Consider the following 24180-nt stretch of genomic DNA (forward strand, 5'->3'; position numbering starts at 1 on the left):
CACCTATTTTCACAATGAAAACTCAAGGACACAACACTAGGATTGAGATACCTTAGCCCAGGGGGTGGGGAATCTCTCCACCTCCAGTTATTGCTGGACTCCTCTCAGCCCCAACCATCACAGCCAATGTTCAGGGATGATGGGAGATGGAGTTCAACAACATCTGGAGGAACCACATATTCCCCAGCAGTTGCTTCTCAGGATTTCACACAGAGGACATTTCCAGTCCAACAGGAGATGTGGGGAATTGAACCTGGGATTGAACCTGCTCTTACTTGTGAGCTGAGCCCCTTCCTTTGGTCTGTGCTTCTGATCTTTATCTCTTCTTCCCGCCTGACCCACCTTCCCAGAGAACTCTGCTTCACCTCTGACTGCCTTCCCCAGTCTGGTGCTTTCCAGATGTTCCCACCAGCCCCACTAACCCCAGCCAGCACAACAGATTTTCAGGGATGGTGAGGGATGTGGTCCAAAGCATACGGAGGGACACCACGTCGGCCAAGGACCTTGCCTCCTCCCTAACCTTGCCTCCGCCCTAACCTGATCAGAGCATGGCCGACATATTGGGCTGTCCTCTCCCATCTACTGCCTGCAATGAAATGAATTGTGTAGCCATGACTCCCATCTTGTGCCATGGTAGAAGTGGCAGGACTGATTCCACCCAACAATGCAAAATTCTGCATTACTAATTCAGCATTTGCTTAGTATAGTGCTTTAAGCAATTCATACCATCTAACTTTGCTACTGTTATTAAATGAACTTTCCAACAGATATGAACTTGCACTTTAAGCTTCCAAATATCTCATCTAGTACTGACAGAGAAATTTAATATTTCAGTTATTACAAAAAAAGACAAGTAAAACATTGTGTACATAAATATAGTCCAACTTTTCAAACAATGTGAGACACTAGACATTCCCACCCCTGTTAACTCTCGACCCTCAGAATAAAACTGCATGACTAGAAGGGAGGGATGGTATAGAACTGTATTATTTAAAACAGAGGTGGAGAACATATGGGCCCCTGAAGTTGTTGGAGATGAACTCCCTTCATCACTGACCAATGGCCATGTTGGTTGATGGAAGATGGAATCCAATAACATCTGGAGGGGGGCAGACAAGTTTTCTTTAAAATGGAAGGAGTAGGCCTCCTGTGTGGGGTAGCACGCTCTGTAGAGAATCCGTTCCATTTCTGTAATACTGGTATATGGACAGATCTTAGGATTCTGCCCTCAGTAGTAGCACCAAAATTACAGTGAAATCTCCCTTGTGCACAGTCAGAATTGCTTTCCTAGTGGGAGCAAGTTGGGACAGGGACATGGGCAAAGCTTAAATGGGCAAGAAAGGGCAAAGGGCTTCTGGTACCCAAATGTCCATGTTCAGATGGAGGCCAGCAACTGAGGACTACCTCTCCTTTCCTATAGGCAATTCACACGAGGTCTGGGCACATAGATTATCCATGTGGCATGGTGCAGAAGATGACCCCCCCCCTCCTCATGCTCATAGATGAGAACTGTGTAGGTCTCACAGGTCAAACTCACAGCGCCACACCAAGGCCTCAACTTTCATTACTGGATATATGAATGTTGAACAGTAGGAGATAGTGGAGTGGGGTGGCAGGGATTACCTGACCCCCAGTTGGCCACATCATTGCAGCTTACTAGGAGGTAAAGGGGGGAGGGATGTGGTTGGCACCACACAAACACACTGGTCGAGCCCATCTGTCATGGGCGTAGCCAAGGGGGCAGCCGAATCAAGTAAATCAATAAAAATATTTAATTAAGAGTCTGCTCCCTAACAACATGAAGCCTGCCCCCCTAGCATAAATTCTGGCTACATCCATGCAATCGGGTGCACTTGGAATGCGCCAACCTCCCCTCTTCCCCCTCCCCTATGACTCCCCGTAAGCAACAGCAGTGCAACCAACCAGAAGCAAGGTGAGCTCCACTATTCCATCACACCACCCACTACTGAGAATGTGAGCCCAAAGCTTACTTCTGCACCCCATTGGGTGGATAACCTGTATGTCCAAACCAAGAGCGAAGCAGCTATTAAGAGACTCCATGATTCAGGCTGCATTCCTTTTAAGCAAAATTGGGGAAAGGGTGTTAAAGGGTGTTTGCCAATTCCAAACAGTGTAGACCAGGGATGAGGAACCTGTGACCCTCCAAGATATTGTTGCACTCCAGTTCCCATCAACCCCAGCCAGCATGACCAAGGATCAAGGCTAATGGAAGTTGTAGTCCAACAATTTCTGAAAGGCCACAGGTACTCCAGCCTCTAAAGCAGAGGTGGGGAACCTGCAGCATTCCAGATGTTGCTGAACTATGGTGACTGACCATGGTTGCTGGGGCTGATGAAAGTTGGGAGTTCAGCAATATCTGGAGGGGCAAACATCCCCACACCTGCTCTGAAGTAAGTCCCATTGATCTAAATCACTGGGTAAAGAATTGCAGTCTTTGTCTCTTGTTTTGCTCAAGCATCACAAATTGAATTCAAAAAGGTTAGCAACATTTTGAAAGTTTTAACTAAGCAGGACAGCAGCTGCACTTTCATAATCTTGGGGGGGGGGGAATCACATTTGATCAAGTAATTACTCCAGAGGATATTAGATTATATTACTTGCTTCCATTTCAAGAGCAGAATATATACCTATTCTAACAATCTTTTTTCCCCCCTTGCAAGCTTGAACTAATTTCACCAAATGAGTAAGGCAATTATCAGGGATGGGAGAGAGAATCAGCAGACAACACTTGATTATATTTAAAAGCAGAAGGCAATATTCCCCTTTAACTGGTGACAGTTTATCGTAGTTAAAATTATCCCCTTTAAAGGGATTCAAAATTAGGCCAATGAATTTCACGCTGTTTGGGAAATTGACAAGAAAGAAAGTGTGGGGGTGGGGGGGGAAGCAACCCAATAGGTGCTTCTGTTGAAGTGGGTATTTAGAAAGGGTTTATTACAGAACTGCAATTGCTTCCTCTTATTTGTATTGAATACTTCAAACAAATTCCAACATTGCCACAGGTGTATTCAACTGCTTACCTTTGAGCCTCGCTCATTAAAAATAATTTCAACATCTAAGATTTTACCAAATTGCTGCAAGGAAACAAAAAAGAAGAAGAAGAAATCACATAAGCATTTTTAAACATACCCCCCCCCCACCACCACCAATGCATTAGAAAGATTTTTCGACACTTTGAGGGTTCTACGGTGTAGGAAAAAAACTGCATTCTGAAGTGCAGCTAATAAAAATAGCTACCAGCAGATTCATCTCTGCACATACAAACATCCCTGTTTGCAGTCTACTCTATGCACTTCAAGTAAGCATGTTCCTATGCACCACTTGGTGTATATGTGGAGATGAAGATTCCATTCAGGTTGATGGTGTGACCCTTGTTCCAGGCAGGGGAGCATCTCATGTGCAGGAGGAACCCCTAAACTGGGGTTCCCTGTTATAATTGCTGCAAGAAACCTTGTTTTCTCAAGGTTTCTCATTTTTTCTAATCCTTAAATTCAGTTGGGCACATTTCTGCATCAGTTCCTTTTTACCCACTATTTATATGACCCATTTTTGCCATTTGACACTTTCCAGTACATCAACTCAGGGCCAGCTTACCCATAGGCACTAGGGGTGTGGGGCACCTGGGCGCCAGGCTCTCAGAGGCTCCAGGCTGAGAGTCCGGGGCCAAGATTTGGGGTCTGGGGGTTGAAGAGCCAGGCCAGCCGACAGCTGCCGCCGAGCGGAGCGGAACCCATCGGAATGCCGCAGGCTTTTCTGCTGCGGATGCTGAGGCAGCCGGCTGGCTCCGCCCTCCTGCGTGCCTGGGATTGGTGGGCCGTCGAGATGCCTGCCCAGTGCTCACGAGGTGTGTAGCTTCTCCTCCTGCAGCGGCATGGGAGAGTTGTGTGCCCGCCACCCATATGGCTGGAGGGTGCGCAGCTTCCCTTTCAAGCCTCTGCGGGGATCGCTCACCTCTCTCCACCTGCAGCGGCATGGGAGAGAGTTGCATGCCCCCCCAACAACTCTGAGCTGCCCCCCTAAAAAAAGCTCAACAACTTTGGACTGTCCCCCCCCAAAATGGTGGCGCTGGGCATCAACTATTCAAAATTAAGTCCTGTTGAATTCAATGGGGATTCTCTTATGCAAGTGGGGATTCAGACTACAGCCTTCATCTGTCATATTGTTAGTCTTTGATGTGGTACATGACTTTTTGGCTGTGTACACACCAGATATTGAAAACACATTTAATATGCATCCCCCCACCAATGAATCCTGGGAACTGTAGTTTCTTTAGGGCGCTTGGAGTTGCAGCTCTGTGGGGGATAAATTGAAGTTCCCAGGATTCTTTGGTGTATGTGTGTGTTAAATTTGCTTTTGGTGTATGTTGTGTACTCGACCTTTGTTGCTGTTTTCTTCTGAGATGGTCTTGATGGTTCCTTGAAACCAATAGTGGAAGCCGCTTCAACTGTCTCAGGACAGATCCACACCATGAATTTAAAGCACACTCAATGTGCATTTAAAGCACATGACTTCCCTCAAAGAACCCTAGCAGCTTATTCTTAGCTGAGAACCTGCAGGCAGATCCACACCAAACATTTAAAGCACAGCCAATGCACATTTAAAACATATGACTCCCCTAATACCGTATATGCCCACACCATTAACAACCTACAGTTCCCAGGATTCTTAGTGGAGTCATGTGTTTTAAATGTCTGATATGGAATTGCCCACAGACTCCCAGTTAAGAATAAGTGCTTGGCACAGACCCTGCCCCATGGAGTGGAACCCAGACCCCCGTGTCCCATTGAGAACATATAAAGAAGATGCCGCTACTGAGATGTTCATGAAGTTGCATCTGGCTTGAGCCCCGTTTATAGGACTGATGATACACATTCAAAACTCAGTAAGTGTGAGGCTACAGTCTGAAGAGGACCTTTTAAAAAAATGCAAATGCAAATGTAAACTAGTATTTTATTTATTTAATTTCTTTTTAAAATTTGTTTACCGCCCTCCATCCGTAGATCTCAGGGCGGTGCACAACTTAAAAATACTAGGTTCAAAAAAACAACAACCGCAAAATGTGTAATAATACAAAGTACTTACCCCAAACATTTGTCTGAGATCTGGATCCCGGAATCTGAAGGGTATATTTGAGACATGCAGCCGTTTCGGCTGTGATTTGTTTTCTGTGTTTTCAGAAGATTGTGTCTGTTGCTGTCCGTCGGTCTGTGCTGCATCGTCTGTCTGCTAAAAAAAATTCAAGCAGGGCGCGGGGATGGGATGGGATTGCGGGAAGGGAGAGAAAAGAAAGTTAGCCAGGCTTCCAGCATTGTTCTGTTACACCAGAACTGTATTTCCTCTGGAAACTGGTGTTCGTGAATGGATAAACAAGAAAGGGACGGGGAGATTGGTCATCTGAATAAATAACATCAGTTGGGAAGCTGTGTGCCTTCTTGCATATGTTCCTCTCGGTCCAGTGGGATCAGATGTGGAAGCTCTGTGGTGCATGCACAATGCTATTCCTACTCATGGTTGACCCATTTAAATCGATGGACATGGCTAACATAGGTCCATTCATTTCAGTGGGTCTGTTCCGAATAGAACTTAGTTGGATACCACCCTCTGCTTTTGAACCCCTTCCTTTCAGCCACACTGTTCCCAACACCCTTCCTGAGGGTTCCCCAAGCATTAGTGTGAGCACCTTAAACTCAGTCCAGAAATGAACTGCCCATTCATTTCTGTGGATCTATAATAAGTAGAACTGACACACCCCTCACTGACATCTTGTTGAGCCCCTTGACAGCCTCTCTGACAATTTAAATTAAATCGTTTGTTTGAAAAGGTTTACATAACTCTTTACAAAAGGCTCTAAGCATTTTGCATAAAACAATATAAAAGATGCATTAAAAATTCAGATAAAAGCAAATGTCACAAAACAAGCGGGCATTAAATGAATCAAAGTATAAATAAACGATTTGGTTCTATAATGAATATACACGCAAAATGGGGCTCATCAACCTGGGAAGGAAGTCCACCTAGGGAGAAGGAAAACTCTGTTCCTAAACCCCTGCTGCCTTGTGGGATATCTTGGGGAGAAGAAAAGACTAAGGGGTAAGCCCTACACAAATCCAGAATGGTGTCCCTAAGATAAGGTTACCAGATATTTTTTTTAAATGAATCCGGGGACACTTTTCAACTTCAATTGATTTTGTATGGGGACTGATTTGTAAATCCGAGGACTGTCCCCAGGAAACGGGGACGCCTGGTAACCTTACCCTAAGATGTTTGGATGGTGCTTGTGCGCCTCCTTCCAGCAACTCCAGCAGCCAAGCTGGTGCCAAACGTAGTGCTCTGATTTCCTTCGGCCCACATTCTGCTCTCTGGGCATCCCAGGACCTCCATACACACCGCCCAGACTTGCGCCCTGGGAGGGTGGGCAGTGGGGGTGGTCCACCCTGGGTGTCATCCGTGAGGGGGTGACAAAAGGCACACCGTGGGGGCTCACCCTGCCACCCCCGTGCATGGTGGCTCGCCCCACTGCAGATCGCCCACCGCTAACATTGCGTGCCGCGGATCTCTTTACTACCGCCGTTGTGCACTGCGGATCACACCGTGCCCCCCCCCCGTGCAACTCACATCGCCCCTTCCCCCAGTGCATGGCATGGCTGTTGCTCCGGGTGCCCATGCAGCTAGCTCTGCCACTGGAGGTCACTTCAGTGCTGCTAACCCCGGGAGGCACACTCCATTGACTCTCGAAACAGACATGTTAAAATTGGAATTTTAAAATTGCGTATCCAGGCTGGCTTTCCTAAACCAAAAAAGTTTTAGCAAGCACTGAAAACAATACAGCAAAAGTGCCTGCCTAATTTCAATTAGGCAGGGAACTCCGGAGAGGAGGTCCTGCCTTGACACCCAATTTCCTCCCTTCAGCCCTTGGACCTCAAGAATCAGTGGCAAGGGAGCTGGTGGGAAGCTCAGAGTCAGAGTAAGAATGCCCATGTGATGGCCAGGGAGGAGGGAAGCTGGCAGTGAGGATATAACAAGCCTCTCAGGTACTCCTGGGCTTTATCTGAAATAAAAAATCTCAGCTCCCTCTAGATTCCTCTTGTTCATTTCTTTACTCCAGTTCCATTTCCACCACTAGGTGGTGCTGGTCATGGATGCAAACCTATGACACATGACAACACATTTCCAGTGAGTGTGTGTTCAAATTAGTTTGATCTGGTGTATAAACTCCGAGCACATTTTGGGGGGAAACAAACAGAAATAAATGAGTGGATAGTACCTTAGCCTGCCTGGGAAAGAGTCACATTCACAACCCATAATATACATGCATATTACTTTCATTTTGTAGCCTGATAGCAAGTTTTAGAGACCTTCTGCTTCAACAACATGAAAGCAATTAATTTCATTATGCCATCTGAAAATTAAAATTAATCATCTTTTGCAAACCAAAATGTTAAGACTGCTCTGGGCTGTTTTTCCTTTTCTGTTTAGAAATTTCAAGACAATATGGGATACCTAATTAATCATACTGTAGATATACATATATATGTGTATACTCTTTTTTTTTTGCATAAGAACCTTTATGAACTTAATTTTCTGGAACAAAACCAAACAATAAACAGTGAAAGCATGGAATAAAACACATGCATTTTCTAAAACACAGGAAGATTTTCCTTGACCTTCTCCCCTTCCCCACTGCCATCTCATTCAGCAGTGCGTTTTTCAAAGATTGCTGAAGATTTGGGAAGCCATTTCTGGTATCTCCCCTTGCTGTACACAAGTTACTACCGATATACACATCATCACCATCACCATCTCTATTCAAAATTTCATTCTCATAAATTTTACAAGGTTGATACCATTAGGGGAAGGACCATGACTGAGTACTGGAGCATCTCAACCTTGGTTCACCAGATGTTGTTGGACTACAATTCCCATCATTCCTAGCCAAAACAGCCAGTGGTCAGGGATGATGGGAACTACAGTCCCACAACATCTGGGGAACCAAGGTTAAGAAAGGCTGGTCTAGAGATTTTGGGTGCATGCAAGTTCTGCATGTGTTTCTCCATAAATCATCACTTTTCTACAAAAATCTGTGATTCATTTGTTCATTTAAAAATGTGTGTGGGAATGTATATTTTAAAAATGTGTCTTTATCTCAATGCATGCAGTTGTAAACATATTCTATTCCAACATTTTCAAACACATTTTGGTCTGGGGGTTTCCCCTCAGCTGTTATTACAAAATAGTAGTGTGAAATTCAAAAGATCATTATATTCTGATAGATGTATTGGTCTGGAAGGTGCAAATTAGGATCAGTTCAATAAAAAATGCAAATCAAATTGAATTCTTCTCCATTTCTAATTCTACCTGAGCATCTTTGAAAAGGGACCTCCTGGCAATTCTGTGAAAAGGCAGCAGTCACCACAACCACTGAAGTTCCATTACAAAGAAAGAAGACCGGGAATATCAGGTATAAAACTGGTCTAACAAGGCTAACAAAGCACATAACTGCTTTGAGAATTTTCACTCATCTTCCTGAAATTCATTTTTGGCTTCCCTCATAATTCGTGAGAGGTTTGCCTGTGGAAGGACTTTCAAACTCGCTTTGACTGTGATTTTCAGTGACATTTCAATAAGTGACTGTACCCTCCAATTTCTCAAATGTTTTCTTCCTTCTCAAAAGAAACTTCAATTCTTCAACCCCTTTCTCAGGGCACTTTAGAATTTCTTTATAATTTTAGGGGTGTGTGAAGCTGAGCTTACCTGATCACTGTGAGGTGGCTGTGAGTATCATGCGAGTTTCTTTTCCCATTCAAATGTTTGCCCAGCACTCTATAGCCTACCTGGCTGCCTGATCTGAAAAGGCCCCATGGGAGGATGTTGGGTTTTCAACATCGCAGTGTATCACCAGCCAAACATCATGGTTTTGTGATATACCACGATGTTGAAAAAAGCGGCATTGGCCCCAGCAGGTGAGATGCTGGGTGAAACTGTGGCAGCTCTCATCATGAGAGCTGAGGGGCTTTCACCCCAGTGCCTCACAGGCTGTGGACAATACAGCTGGCCCCAACCTGCTGCTCAGCCGGGGGGCTGAAAGGCTACTGCCCCCAGCGAAGGCAGCCCCAAGTCCCCTGCTGCTCGTGCTGGAGCAGGAGGACCTTGGGGCTCCTTGGCCAAGCTCCCTCTGCCTTCGCTGGCATGTGGGGCAAGCAAGCCACCTTGCCCACTAGCCCCCCACTCCCCAAAGACAGACCAAGCAGCAGTAGCCAAGAGCATGGAACCTGTCAGGCTCTATGCATTTGACAGCCTTCGCCCGTGCGGGTGTACTGCCTCTTTCCTCCAGTGAAGGGGTCATTCGTCCCAGGAGGAATGAGGCAGCCCACCCCCCAGGCAAAGTTCACAAGGCACAATGCCACCCTATCCATGCCTTGTGGAGAGGGGCTGCTGCCTTCAACCAGAGGATGGGATCTGTCTTTCTGTGAGGAAAGGCACAGCACACCTTTCCAGAGAAGGCAGCCAGGCGAGGATGGGGATCTCAGCCTGGAAGGGCAGGCTTCACGCTTCACAGCTGAGCAGCCCCTATACCGCTTTTACTGCTGTGCAAGCAGGGTTGGGGCTCTCTCAGCTGGGAAGGGCAGGCTTCGCAGCCCCAATCTCACTCCTACTCATGTGCAAGAAAGAGCGGAGTCAGGGATCTCTCAGCAAGGAAGAGGAGGCTTTCTGCTACCCAGCTGAGCAGCCCCAATCCTGTTCCTACTTGCGTGCAAGCAGGAGCGGGGTCAAGACTCTCTCAGCAGAGGAGGGGGGAGCACTTTAAAGGAGCCCCCATCCTGCTGCAGGCTCATGTGAGCCGGTGGTGGGCTATGGCTCCATAAAACTGCTTGGCTGAGGCGAGGGCAGCAGAGCGCTCCACAGCCAAGCAGTTTAAAGAAGCAGAGGAAGAAATAAGCTGTATCGGCACCTCTCCCTCAGTGCCCTGGGCGCTGGAGGCAGAGGGACTCAAGAGCAGTGGTGGTTTCACCAACGATATACCGCTGAGTGAAGCTGGCCAGATTGATGTCTGCCCCCACATACCGGTCCTAAGCGATATATCAATATATCACCCAGGCCTACTCATGATGTCCTCCCCTTAAGAGTAAATGCAAGTATGGGAAACTGGGGATGCTGCAAAGTGCTGAGAATTGCCAGTTGCTCTAAGCACAATCTAACCAGGCTAGCATCATAAAGGCTGCAATTCTATGCATGCTTTACTCAGAAATAAGCCCCATTCAACACAGTGGTGTATACCGGTACTTCCCTCAAACATGCCAAAGCCACAAACCCAACAAACTAGAAAATGCTTTCTAGAAGCCAGACCATAGAGCATAGCCAAAGGTCCATCTAGCCCAGCATTTTCTTCTCAGAACCAGAAGCTCCAGTGGGAAGCCTCCAAACACACCAAAATGTGTACAAATTTTCATGCAGACATTAAAGTGGATTTCAGATGAGGGTTGGGCAAATGTGTCAGTTGCATTTTATATCAGTTCTCGTAAAAATTCACCAGAATTTTAGTGCCCATTTCTCATAATATACACGTTTTTATGCAAAATCTTTCCCGATATAAATATTTTTGCAAAGCAATTTTCCCTAATGCAATGCCTTTTTGCATGTTATCTTCACTAAAATATGCATTTATATGTACAGTTTGCCGCAGTAAATGAATTTTTTGTTCACATTACTTGACTGGAGAACTGCAATGCAAAATTAGGAGACCTGCAAATCCGTAAGGATGATTCTGTTTTAGTTCACATATTGTTTTGGAAAGTGCAAAATAGGTAAGTTCACCCTTAAATGTGAACCAAACAAAATCTCTCCTCCATCTCTGCCTAAGATTGGAAAAATGAAAAACCGAGAGAAACAAAAATGGAACGATTTGTCGTTCCTGACGCAAATAGAGAAAATTCTGGTACAGAAGGAGCACAGGTTCTTTGAAAGGTGCAATGCTGCGGTCAGGACAGCAAAAAGAAAAGCCAGTTGTATCCCTTTCAACAGACTGTGCCGCTGATGCTGATCAAACCTGCTGTGATTTATCAGGCTGAATATTTTGTGGCCCAAGACTCAGACGAGTAAAGAATTCTTCCATGCAACTTCAAACAATAGAATGGAACATAACTTATTTGGAACTTTTTAGGAGAGGAGAGAGAGAAAAAGAGAGAGAAACAACGCAAGCCCTGGTCTATAAATCTGCACTATATACATCAGCTATAATGTCCAACTACTTTCTAGCTTGGAGATTTGAGACATCATTTGTCATCTCTACGGAAAAGGTCATTTCCACCATTTATTGCATGACTTTTCACTGGCTCCACTGAGATTGTATTTTTAATTTAAAAGGCCTGATAAACAATTACATATTTTACTCCAGTTATTGATGACCAGCTGCCCAGTTTGGGAAGGGGAGGGGGGGTTATCTCTGCATTGTGAATAGCAACAGCCAACTAACAAAACAGAAGCCACAGAGGCTGTTCTTGAAGCCGCCATTAGCATACACAAGCAACCATGCACCAAGCACTGAAGAATACCCAGCCTGAAAATTTCGGTAACACTCCCCCCCCCTCCCCTACATTTCCAATTGTTGAAACTAAACTGCTTCTTTGAAGACTGTTGAATGCATTTTGCAACTACTTTAATCTGGGACTCTGGGGCTCATTTTTTCCATAATCATTTCTAACTCAATCAATAAGGCAGAGCTACACAAGTTTAATCTTGGTAAAATTTGATTTAGGTATTGACAAATGCACAGAGAAAACTATATGCAGGGCATGCATACATCTTCACAATGGAATGTGTCTTCGTATGTCAAATTTAATTTATCATTCTTTAGCCAATTTACATTCCTCACCATGGCACCAGCCCCAGGTTTTAGTGGAGTTGCTTTCCTACCAAGCATCAGTCTCCGGTGGGGGCAATCCTTTTATTTTTTTGCTCCCCTGGGTCTGATTTTGTTTTGTTGAGAATATGACTACAGTCATGTATATAGGAAACTAGGAAGATGCTTTATACTGGATCAGACCCTTGTTCCATCTAGTTCAGTACATGGACTGGTGGCAGGAGCTCTCCAGCATATCAGGTAAGGAGTTTCTACCTGGAGATGCTACACTCACTGAGCCATGAGCCCCTTCCTTGTATGCAGAGACAGTAGCCTTTCCAACTGAGTGGTCTCCATTCACTTTCAACTTCAGCTCTCTTAAACCCCAGCCAGCACCATGATGTAATGTTGCTCCAAGAGCCATTGTATGAGAAAGCATGCATCCCTTGCTTCCAGCTTCACAGTAAGCCTAGTTTGCAATTACATCTTGTTATAAGAATTTTAAGGTCAAAATGGGAAACCTCCCCATTGTCTCTTTCCTCACAAATCCTGTCCTCACAAATCCTGTCTTAAGGGCACATTCAAGACATGAACAGGGTATGAGCCTGTGACCTGTGACCTAGATTCAAGAATTAAGTAGTTATAATAACAAAAGAGTGGCCCAAACCCAAATAATGCAATCAGGTACAGTGGTGCCCCGCTAGACGAAAATAATTCGTTCTGTGAAAATTTTCGTCTAGCGGGTTTTTCGTCTTGCGGAGCGGCAATGACAGCTGCGCTCCGCAAAACGGAAAAGAAAAGAAAAAAAGACGAAAATTTTTCGTCTTGCGAGGCAGCCCCATAGACTTTTTCGTCTAGCGGGGCAGCCTTCTGCTAGACGAATGCCTTCGTCTAGCGAGTTTTTCGTCTAGCGAAGCATTCGTCTAGCGGGGCACCACTGTAACTTGCCAGGCAGGAGATAAACAACACACTCAGATTTCTGTTGCAGACCGCCTTTCCTGTGATGTAGGTATGATGTATCGGGGGGGGGGGGAGGTCTTGGACTCCAGGGTGGGCAATTTAAAATGTCTATTTAAGGGCTTGCACACATGGCTATGGGTCCTCCTCTCTCCTGTGTGTGGGGGAGCACCCTGTTGCAAGAGTTAATAAAGATCAGGCTTACTATGTGCTTTGCTTCTCAATATTATCTGGTTGGTCTCTGTTGTTTTCTCCTACCGATAACCTACAAAAGGTCTCTATATGGGCTCTTAGGTACCCCATAAGGGAAAAGGAGCAGTTTTTTACTTATATCAATCTGAACTGAGGAAAAGGCTCTAGCTCAGATTGAAGCTCCAGCATCTCCAGGCAGAGCTGGGGTTAAGGTGGATGCCCCAATTAGTCTGACTCAGTACATGGCAGCTTCCTATGTCACAAAGCGGCCAGTATCAATATTAACCCTAAGGGGATTCAGAATGAAAATGATGGAGGGATTTTTAAAATTGGGGTTATTGGTTCAGTTCCATTTTCATCTGTGGTTCATAAATTGTTTGTAAACAGTCCGCAAAGCACCCATTGATAACAGCCAGCCTTTGAAATGTCCCTCCGTTCTCTTGTAATTAAGATGGCAAGCTGCAATATTTTAATGTAATTAACCGTGAATGGGTGTTGCTCAGTGGCAAGCAAACCTTAACTTCTCCCCAAGCCCTCCTACATTTAAAGTTTAGATCTGGGAAGCTTGTGCAGGAAAGCAGGCTAAGTACAATCTCCTGCAATGTAGGAATTGCCCAATGTGGAGCTCGAACCCACAACCCTGAAATTAAGAGTCTCATGCTCTACCAACTGAGCTATCCCAGCTAACTTATACCACCTGCTATGCCAGGATCCTGACCCTGCCTCATTTTCAGTGGTGCCACTCTAAATTGAGAAATGCGCATGCGTGCGCGCGCACACACACACACAGTGAGTTTGCAATTCGTTATTATTATTTAGTCCCCTGCATGCATTCTGTATAGCTTCTTGGGCTACTTAGAAAGCATGTGTCTGTGTTTGTGTGTCTCTGTGTGTGTGTATGTATATATAATTTGTCCTGAACCTTTCTCAATTGCTTTTTTATCAGGCTTACAAATCAAATCAAATAGGTATATTGCAAAACCTGGGTGATATTATTTTTTTTCCCCTCTGCCCCACGCTTATAGCACAATGTATTGAGTTACGCTTTTCTGTGAACTGCCACCACTATTCTCCCTGGATTGAAAGGGAATGGCTGTGGGGGCTGTAAATTCACTCGGCTTTCCGGCGTTACTGCTTAAATCAAGAGGCCTATTCAAAGAGAGAGCAAGTGTTCATTACACAAATCAATTTGGTCAAAAGAACAGCACGGTGGGTACTCAACCGTTGCTCACATAATATTGTCAACTTAATCAAATAATGCCTGCAAGACGTCCACAAAAGGCTTTCTTTTTACCCCTGCCCCCCATAAATAACTTGATTGATTCAACAGGAAAATGAAATGAAATGGTGGGGTGTTGTCTCCCCCAACCCACCAAAAAAAGAGACAGAAATGTGAATAAGTATTATGCACTTCCTGGTCAAGCGTGTGTAAACTGGTGTAGAAGGTGATTGATAAAAGTACCGGTAATAAAAATTAAAATATCTGTTGCTTGAAAAAACAAGTATATTCAGCAAATTACAGTACATACAAAAGCATGCATAGTAGAAGTGTACCCTAAAATGCTGATGTTTTTTTATGATTACATTTTTACAAATTGCAAACTGATGCAAAATTGTGGTTTATCTGCATGCATAAAATAGATAATGGCCTCGCAACCCCTCTAATCTGGAGGAATAATTAGCTCAATTACTTTTTTTTGCACTGCAACATTTTTAAAAGGAGAATGTAAATTGCGCCAGGGGGTAAAGTCTTTGTTACTAGTCAAAGTCTTGATTCCTTGGAACACAGAAAACGATGCTACAAGAGTCATCTCAAGATAGCAAGACAAGGAGACACTTCTTGAATGTGGGCAAAACAAATATGATTACTGATATGTCCAGATGAAGGTGTGGGGATCACTGTACTATTAAAAAAAATTGACTTGTAAACAACAACAAACTGATGCTGGGGCTAAAAATAAGAGTCTGACCCCCAACCAGTGTTCCCTAGCTATGATGGTACCCAAATCCCCTTTATTCTCTAAAGCAGGGGTGCAGAACCTGTGGCCCTCTAGATGTTGCTGGACTAAAGCCCCCGTCATCTCTGACTATTGACTATTGACCATGGGGCTGATGGGAGTTGGAGTCCAACAATATTTGGAAAGGCACAGATTCCCCATACCTCCGTTACAGGAATACTCCAAGGACTAAGGCTTCTGGATCCTACAGCCTTTAGCAGAGAGGGTGGTGGGGCACTGCCACTCACCTGTCATGGACTGGCTGCAGACAGAGGAATGGTGGGAGGAATCATCTGGGGAACCACCAATGAAAGAAGGCTCAGAGCCCAGGGAGTGGTGGTGGGATGACGATGAGTGATCAGAGGGAGAATTCTGGGAACAGGAGAAGTTGGAAGCTGAAGGGGTAGCAGGACTTAGTGAGCTGGGGGAGTCGGTGGCAGAGAGAAGTCCAGAATCAGAGGCAGAAGCTGAAACTGAAGCAGGAGGGTGGGAGGAAGGAGGCCAAGAGGCAGAGATGAGTCAAGCTGGTGAGGAGTCACAGGTGTCTCCCCCTCCTGCTGTGACAAGCTCACCTCCTCCATCTCCCAGAACAAGGAGAGGCATGAAAATGGTGGAGGAGAGATTGGCTGCATAGAGACACAGTTTCCCATTGCTTGAGGAAAGCCCTGGAGAGGAGGAGACATGGACAGCTGTGGGAAGTCAGGAGCCTTTAGTCTCAGCAACTGATTTCATGGAGGAAGACCCACCAGGAATGAGCTGCTGTATTCATTAGGCCTGACACTCAGCCCAGTCTGCAAAGTTCATGTTTTTGCTAATAAAGAGCTAGCTCCAACTTTAGACTGTGTGATTACTGACCGCCATGCTCTGTGACATCACCCAACCTCTGACTGGGCATGCTGCTGCTTACTAGAAGGTAGTGGAGAAGGTGGCAAGGAGGTCAGTGCAATACAAAAGCTCCAAGAGAGCCAATCTAGCACTCCTGCCACCGTGTTGGCACCACAAACGCTCCCTGCTGCCTCACCCTTTGCCTCCTGATAAGCAGCAATATGATAGAACGGAGGTCAGGTGAGTGGCAGCACCCCACCAAGATGTCTGTTACTAGATGCAGAATATGCTGACAACATTGGGGAGAGGGCCACACAAGGAGACAATGTCCCTCATTCCTGGCCTATGGCATTTAGTCTATGGCCATAGGCTCAATCTGCTAGACTCATTCCACAGCCCAAAATCCCGCCCCCCTTTTTTTACATACAAAGGAGTGGATTTGGCCAATCCACTCATCGGAACTAGTACAGTTGCTTTGCACCAAATGCACATTTTTCTTACGCGAATGCAACTTTATGAGATAGGCTGCAGGTCCATCCCAGATCTGTTCAAGCCCTTATTTCTGCCTGTCTCTTACTGATCACCTGCCTCCGCCTCCGCTTCCCCACTTCTGGTTTATTCTGTCTCTGCCTGCCACCCTCATCCTCCTCCCTTCCACTAGTCACTTGTATGATGAGGAGTGGGGAGTAGCAGCAGAGACATGGGGGGCGCCTCTTGTGGCCACTCTTGCCAGCCAAAGGAAAGGTAATTTTGGCTATAAGCAATTTTCACATTTATGCACGACTCTCACAACCAAACCCCTATGTATGATGCAACTCGGCTGTATCTGAATTTTAATAGCCAATTACCTAGCTCATAAGTCGTCTGTACAAAAAGACACAGTAAAAATGAATGTTGGTCTTCTTTTTGTTTCCAGCAACAAAGGAGAAAACCACCACCTTTTTTGCCAGTCTAATCAAGCCTTAATTTCCATGTCCGGTAACTGGCAAAAAGCTACATGTTTCTCCAGTACTGCGTGGAAGCCCATTGCAAAAAAATCCAATTTCATTTGCAACATCTCCTTTTTTACTTTGTATAGTTTCATACCAATAACTCTTGGGAGTGGAGGGAGCCACAGAAAGGTAAAATAATTTCATTTTGTCTTCAAAAAGAAAAAAAGAGTTCCAAATTATGTTACAAATTGCATATTCGCCCCCCCCCCACTCCCCGTCATCAAAATAATGTAAATATAATGGGACATATGCAAGTTCAAGAAACAGTTCTAACTGGTCAATTGCCAAATCCCCCAAGAGATGGTATTGTTGTCTGTGTTGTGGATGATGATTTGGAGAATTCAAATTCAAACAGGGTAAGTATGCACCCCCTGCTCCTTTTGTTTCCAGTGCTTGTTTGGACTTCAAGTGAGTGCCTTTTTCATTCTCTATTTATGGCCGGGCAGTAGGGCTGATGCGAGAGGCCAATCTAAAAAATTGTGCCGTGTGTTTACCTTCGGCAAATTGGAATGGACTGGAATGTCTAGCATTTCCCCCTGTGAACAAGACTAATGTCACACACATAAAACTCCTTCCTGTAGGAGCCGTGTTTATACAGACTACCGCTGAGTCAACTTGCGAATGCAGCTGCACCATGCTGAGAAAGAATGGCTGATTGCTACATTGGATGTTGTAAGGAAATAAAAAAAAAATGACAACATGATGAAATGATTTCTTTGCTTGACCCATCGGAGGCTCACCACCTTTCGCTGAAACCCTGCTGGACCTCTTTCTATTTGCTCAGATTCATGCCTGAGCAGAAGGCCTTTTTCTGTCTTCCTTGTGCCAGCCACACGGAGCAGCTGGGCCCGCTGAAAATTCATGATAGACACGAGCTGATCTCTTTCAGAGAGGTGTGAAATCTGCCAATTATTTCCAATAAATATATTTTAAAAATCTGCCTCGCCAAAAGGCACATTTCCACACAAGCAGAAGTGTCATTTTCACAAGGGTAGGGTTTTCTAAATGTCTAATTTCTTTGGTGTTTTTGCTTCTAAGTAATCATATGTGTTCACTGGCATACACACACACTGTACATTTGAACATTAGAAGATCCCACCTGGATCAGGCCAAAGGTCCACCTAGTCCAGCATCCTGTTCTCACGACGGCCATTCAGATGTCCAAATGTGAAGCCTGCAGGCAGGACCTGAGCACAACACCACTCTCCCTTCCTGTGATTCCCAGCAACTGATGTTCAGAAGTCTATAGTCCTCATGACTTGTGGCTCTCATTAGCCTTTCAAATCTGTGAATCTGCCTAATAGCCATCCAAGTGGGTGGCCATTGCTACATCTTTTGGGAACAAATTCTATAGTTTAGTTATTGGATAGTTTAAGTATTTCTCATCACTGGCCCTCATTCAAATTTCTGTCTGATTTCCATATAATAATGTTGTTGGTGATTCATTTCTAGTTGCAGATATTTTTGAGGTTTACTGCAGTCAAGCAGTGTATGAAGCTTATGAAATGAATAAATAACTGATATCTGCTTTGCAAAAATGTGTATTAGGCAAAGTTGAATACCTGTATAAGCATTTGGAAACATTTGTTGATGAACTTTCATGACAAACTTTTAAAAAGATTACTTACGATCAAACTTAAGGTAAAAAAGAAGATAAACTGAAATTGACCAATTCAACTATCCATAGCTGAGTCTGAAGTCCAGACACATCTGGAGGGTCATAGCTTCCTCATAGGCCAAACAACAACAACAAACCCAAGCCAATTTCCTCACCCTTAATGCCAGTTTGTAAACTACAGTACCTCTTTGGTGTCAGGCTGAGTCCTGGAGAAAGGCAGGATGCTGAGTTGCATAGGCCATTAAGTCCAGCCTCACTAATAATCCACAAAAGTTATTAACCCAGAAACTAACCTGCTTGTCCACACACACCTATTTAAGTCATTGAAGCACAATGATGGCTTAGGAAAAAGAGATTAAACTCCCTTCCAATTTGCAAAAACCTTTCTTGCTCACCACAGGTGACCAGACACAGGGCTGTTTACAAGCCTGCATTTGTCTGACCCAGCATGGCTATTCTTGTGTTCTTAACACTGCAGCAGTAATTGTCCAGACCTATTTCAAGGCAGAGAGGTTTTACACGGGCTGTGTGCAGTGTGCCATGCTCTGAACTCGTTCCCCAGTTTTCATAGCCGCCCTGTGGAAAATATCTTGGTTTTGCTTTGATGACTTCCCTCTTCTTCCAGCCAGCTGCCACAAAAGCTGCATTCTCAAATGAGATGCAGCATTTTGAATAGAGAAGCAGGGGTAACAGAGCTGCAGGCACCGGTCACTTGATGTTTCCCATCGTAATTATTAAAAAGAAAGAAAAATCACTAGATAGCAGGGCTGCATTCAGGGAGGGGCCTCTGAAGTCTTCAGGAGCCTCCTCTTTCTTTATGCAGAACCAGGAACAGAAAACTTGCAAATCAAGAACTGCTTCTTGCCACTCTTGTGCCTTGTTAAGAAAATAAGAAGAGCCTGCTGGATCTTTAAATCTTTAAAAAGCACACTGTTTTTCCTACCCTTAAATGAATTATGTGCAAATGTCAAATTAAAAAGACAAACAGCAACTTGAACAAACAATACATATCCAAATACCAGGAAGTCTGCTTTGGGGAGGTGGAATAAACACTTTTGGGAATGTTCACAGGAAACCTGCAAGCAGGACCTGAGCACAAGAGCAATCTCCCATCCTGCAGTTTCCAGCAACTAGTATGGAGGCAGAGCATAGTCCAATTGCCATTCTTCAGTCTTGATCCTTCACTGGCATTAAAGGTAACAGAGATGGAGGCAGCTGCTTCACAGCATCCAGGTCTTTTGGGTTTGCACCTTACAGGCAGAACTGCATTATGGGTAGAACAACTGCAGATATTTCTAGATGAGACTGATTACCTGGATCTGTGCCAGTCTCGGTTCAGGCCAGGGGTTTGGGCTAAATCAGACTTGGCTGCCCTGATGGATGGTCTTTGTAGAGAGCAGGACAACAGCCCTGCTCCTTCTGCTCGATCTCACAACAGCTTGGAATCCTTCAGCAGGGATGGGTATTGGTGGCGTTCTGCTAAAGTGACTCAGTTCGTACCTGCCGAGTCGTATCAAGTGAGTAGCATTGCAAGACTGTTATTTAGCCCCCTGATGTTTACATTATGGGCTGCCACATGACACTATTTAGTACCCAATTCTGTGCAACATCTATATGATGAGTTTTCAAGCAAGGTGTCATCAGTACACTGATGATACCCGACTCTATTTCTGTATTACATTCCATGTTTGCACAAACAGGACAGGTGATGCTTCTCATTTCTCACTAGAAACTATGGTTGGCTTGTGGGTTTTCTATGCCTTCTGTCATGCTCCTCATGTATTTTGATTTAACTATGAGAAGTTAATTACAGAATTGGCAACCTCTTGTTTCCCACTAGGTGGCAAACCTGGCCTCTCACTCTGCTTTTGGCCTGGACAGAATTGCTCCTGGACCCGTTTGGAAGCAATGCTGGCTCCCCCAACATGAAGAATTAACCACCATGTCTCCCCTTATTCACCATATGCTCCTGCCTTTAAGGGCTCTTTCAAAATTCTCCTAACCTGAACTTCCCCCAAAGAGTTTGCAGTTCCAAATGACCTCACTCAATATAGGGTTGTGTTCTGTGTTCATTTCTGTGTTCCATAGATCAGTGGCAGAGCACATGTCTGCAGAAGGTCCAGGTAGATAACGGAGACCCCTGTCTGAAACCCTGGAGAGCTACTGGCAGTCAGCATGAGCAATACTGATCCAGATAAGTCAACAGTCTGACTCAATATAAGGCAACTTCTTATCTAGCTATGCATGCAGAAGGTCCAAGGTTCAACCCCTGTTACCTCCCAGAAGGGGCAAGAGACACCCCTGTCTGAAACCCCAGAGATCCACTGCCAGTCTGTGTTGACAATATTGAGCTAGGTGGATCAATGGACTAGGTCCGTGGTAGAGCAGTGCTTTGCATAGGGATGGTACAACCCACACAATCTTGACAGAGGCCCAGGAAAGACACTGTCAGAAACATTGCTGGCCAGAGTGGACAATACTGAGATACATGGATCAGTGGTCTGACTTGATAGAAGCCAGTTTTCTATAATTCCTGGAAGGAAATAAATTCTAAACAAACCACTGCAAATGGTATCCAGCCTCTCCTTGATCTAGCCTCTTCCCATTGCTATCTCATTATAGGTACTGTAAATATATTTGGTCATATTGGACATTTATGAACCAGCAAATCCTCAAACATCCCAAAGAGTCATAAAAGTTTAAGAAACAACTGGTGGCGGCTGCAGAACACTGCGGAAGGAACAGAATGTGCTTCCCAGAAGTTTTAGTGTCAAAGACTTCAAAATAAAAAGAAACAAACTCAAAGCCATTTACAACATAATTGCCCTGCTGTGAGTTCTGCCTTTGCTGATTTGGATCATCTGCTGATAGCTAATTGGTTTGCGCACATAAAGATGAAATGGCAAGGTCATACCCGTTTGACCTTCTAGCAGCTGAAACATTCAGTGCAGCGGAAACAACAGTAAAGAAGCAACTAGGCAGTGGCTTCCAGCAGAGGAGCAGATAGGGGTTAGGAAGATAAAGTAGGTAAACAGCCCGATTCCACTTTGCTGTATGCCAGGGAAATAACTGGGAGGTTCGGGGGGGGGGGGGCATGGGCCTTTGCATCAATGCAGAGGGTGGCCGTCCCCAAACTTGGTTGGACTCCATAGACTCAACTAGGGATGCAAGTTGCAGCACTGTTTCTGTTCTACTTCAGACAAAAACTGCCTTATTTGACTCTTTGTGTGCTATGGTAGACACTAACATGGAATTATTCCACATCATTCATTCCAGTGCAAAGGAAGGTGAAGGTTAAGGAACCCCTGACCGTTAAGTCCAGTCACAGACGACTCTGGGGTTGCGGCATTCACCTCGCTCTATAGGCCAAGGGAAGCCCAAGAGGCTCAGTGGTTTAGACTGAGCCTAGGGCTTGCCAATCAGAAGGTCGGCGGTTCGAATCCCCTCGACAGGGTGAGCTCCCATTGCTCGGTCCCTGCTCCTGCCAACCTAGCAGTTCAAATGCACGTCAAAGTGCAAGTAGATAAATAGGTACTGCTCTGGCGGGAAGGTAAACGGCGTTTTCATGCACTGCTCTGGTTCACCAGAAGCGGCTTAGTCATGCTGGCCACATGACCCAGAAGCTGTATGCCATCTAGCCAGTATAGCTAGACGAGCACCGCAACCCCAGAGTTGTCCACGACTGGACCTAACAGTCAGGGGTCCCTTTACCCTTTACCTTTAAAAAGTAGAGGGACAGGAAGGGGGGTGGGACCCATGAAAATTCAGAAGGTCATTTCCACTTGTTTAACACACAGGCAGGATGCCTGAAAGAGAGAGACAGTAAAGAAAGGCAGCTCATTCTGTCTACAAAAGGATATGAGCTACATGTAGGTTTATTGAGCTGTTTGCAAACTGTGCGGCAAGGCTTGGAATACTGATATCTTCTTACAGCCAACAGGAATTACAAGACCAGAAGGCAGGGGAGTCTTGGTGGCAAAGAGATCCCTAAGTAAAAAAACAAGGGCCCCTTCCTGTCCGTATAACATTGAGAATGCCAATAGCAAAGTATTAGACCATCTGCTTTGCAAGCAAAAGATCCCAGTTATTTATGGCTAACTATGGCTGGAAAGGACTATTCTGCAACCCACAGAGAGCCATTGGCCATTTTGGGTAAGTTAGTGCAGTTAGGAATGCCGCCTGAATTACCCACCAGATTCCATAGTCCCTGAATATGTGTTTGTTTGTGTGTATATATATTTCTGAGAGCAAATATGTTTATAAATGCACATTTTCAGAGAATACACACACAAATATTTAAATATGTTTTTGTGCTTTTTAAAAAGAACATACAACAACAACAACAACAACAACAATAATAATAATAATAATAATAATAATTTTATTTATACCCCGCCCTCCCCAGCCACAACTGGGCTAAGGGAGGCTAACACCAATAAAATTACAATAAAACGTAAAAGAAAAAGAAAAAAAAGTTAATTAAAATATGGATTAAAATACGGGATTAAAATGCAGCCTCAATTTAGTAGTAGCCCATAAATCAAAACCATAAGGGGAGGGGAACATAAGGGTCAGACTGAGTCCAACCCAAAGGCCAGGTGGAACAGCTCGGTCTTGCAGGCCCTGCAGAACGATGTCAAATCCCGCAGGGCCCTGGTCTCTTGTGACAGAGTGTTCCACCAAGTCGGGGCCAATACTGAAAAGGCCCTGACCCTAGTTGAGACCAATCTAACCACCTTGCAGCTCGGGACCTCCAAAGTGTTGTTATTTGTGGACCTTAAGGTCCTCTGCTGGGCATACCAGGAGAGGCGGTCCCGTAGGTATGAGGGTCCTAGGCCGCATAGGGCTTTAAAGGTCAAAACCAGCACCTTAAACCTGACCCTGTACTTCAAGGGCAGCCCCACGTAGAGCGAGTTACAATAATCAAGCCTGGAGGTGACCGTCGCATGGATCACTGTGGCCAGATCAGGGCGAGAAAGGTAATGTTTTTATATTGTAAACCACCCTGTGATCCCTGGATGAAGGGTGGCATAGAAATTTAAACAACAACAACAACAGGAATGTGGAACTTTTAGGTGAACACATGTGAAAGTGACACAAGCCAGAAACGGGGCAATTCCCCCACCCCTGATTTTTCTCTCATATATATATATGAAAAAGAATAAGCTCATTGTCAAGCAACAGTCAGTCATGTAGCTGGCAGAGTCAAACAGCTGTGGATGATTCATAATACAGTGTGAAAATAATATAAGGTGAGAAAATAAATAAGGAGAGAAAAGGAGAAAGAAAATTCAGCCCAGAAGCAAGATGCAAAATGCCTCATAACCTGATAAAACCAGTATGAGTTTGCTAATATATGGCGCTTTCTCCATGTTATCATCAAAATCCCATACTTTGTAATACAAAACAGCATTTGACAATATGATTCATAAATCCTTAACGTGATATACTGGCCCGCTGGGGTTTCATTATTTGGATTTCTAGTTTGACCGATTGCATAAAAATACAATCAACCCCCTCAAAATCCATTAGGAGCCATATTATTTCCAGACATGCTAGTGTGTGGAGACACACACACACACACACAAACCATTTTCCAACTTTGTTTTATTTTTTACTGGCTGCTGTTATAGATATATAAGAATACACTGCAGCACCTTAATTATAACAATCTTTTAAATAACCCCCCTCCCACCAATTATTTGAACATTTAAATGCAACTAATTTTATATCCCATTTTTT

General features: G+C 44.7%; 1 protein-coding gene across 23 annotated transcripts in view; it reads right to left on the reverse strand.

Annotated features, from left to right (window-relative positions):
* The window catches only part of RBFOX1 (RNA binding fox-1 homolog 1), a 1003674-nt gene that overhangs the window by 111754 nt on the left and 867740 nt on the right, over window positions 1-24180 (reverse strand). For 22 of the 23 annotated variants that reach the window (XM_033166784.1, XM_033166788.1, XM_033166781.1 and 19 more), the window contains 2 exons: window positions 5104-5247; window positions 3042-3095 (listed from right to left, as the gene is read on the reverse strand). In XM_033166784.1, coding sequence (XP_033022675.1) covers window positions 3042-3095; window positions 5104-5247 — 198 coding nt within the window. The remainder of the gene's footprint in view (window positions 1-3041; window positions 3096-5103; window positions 5248-24180) is intronic. The other variant, XM_033166777.1, reaches the window with a different exon arrangement.

This window comes from Lacerta agilis, chromosome 13 (genome assembly GCF_009819535.1).
Source record: "Lacerta agilis isolate rLacAgi1 chromosome 13, rLacAgi1.pri, whole genome shotgun sequence".
NCBI classification, from domain to species: domain Eukaryota; kingdom Metazoa; phylum Chordata; class Lepidosauria; order Squamata; family Lacertidae; genus Lacerta; species Lacerta agilis.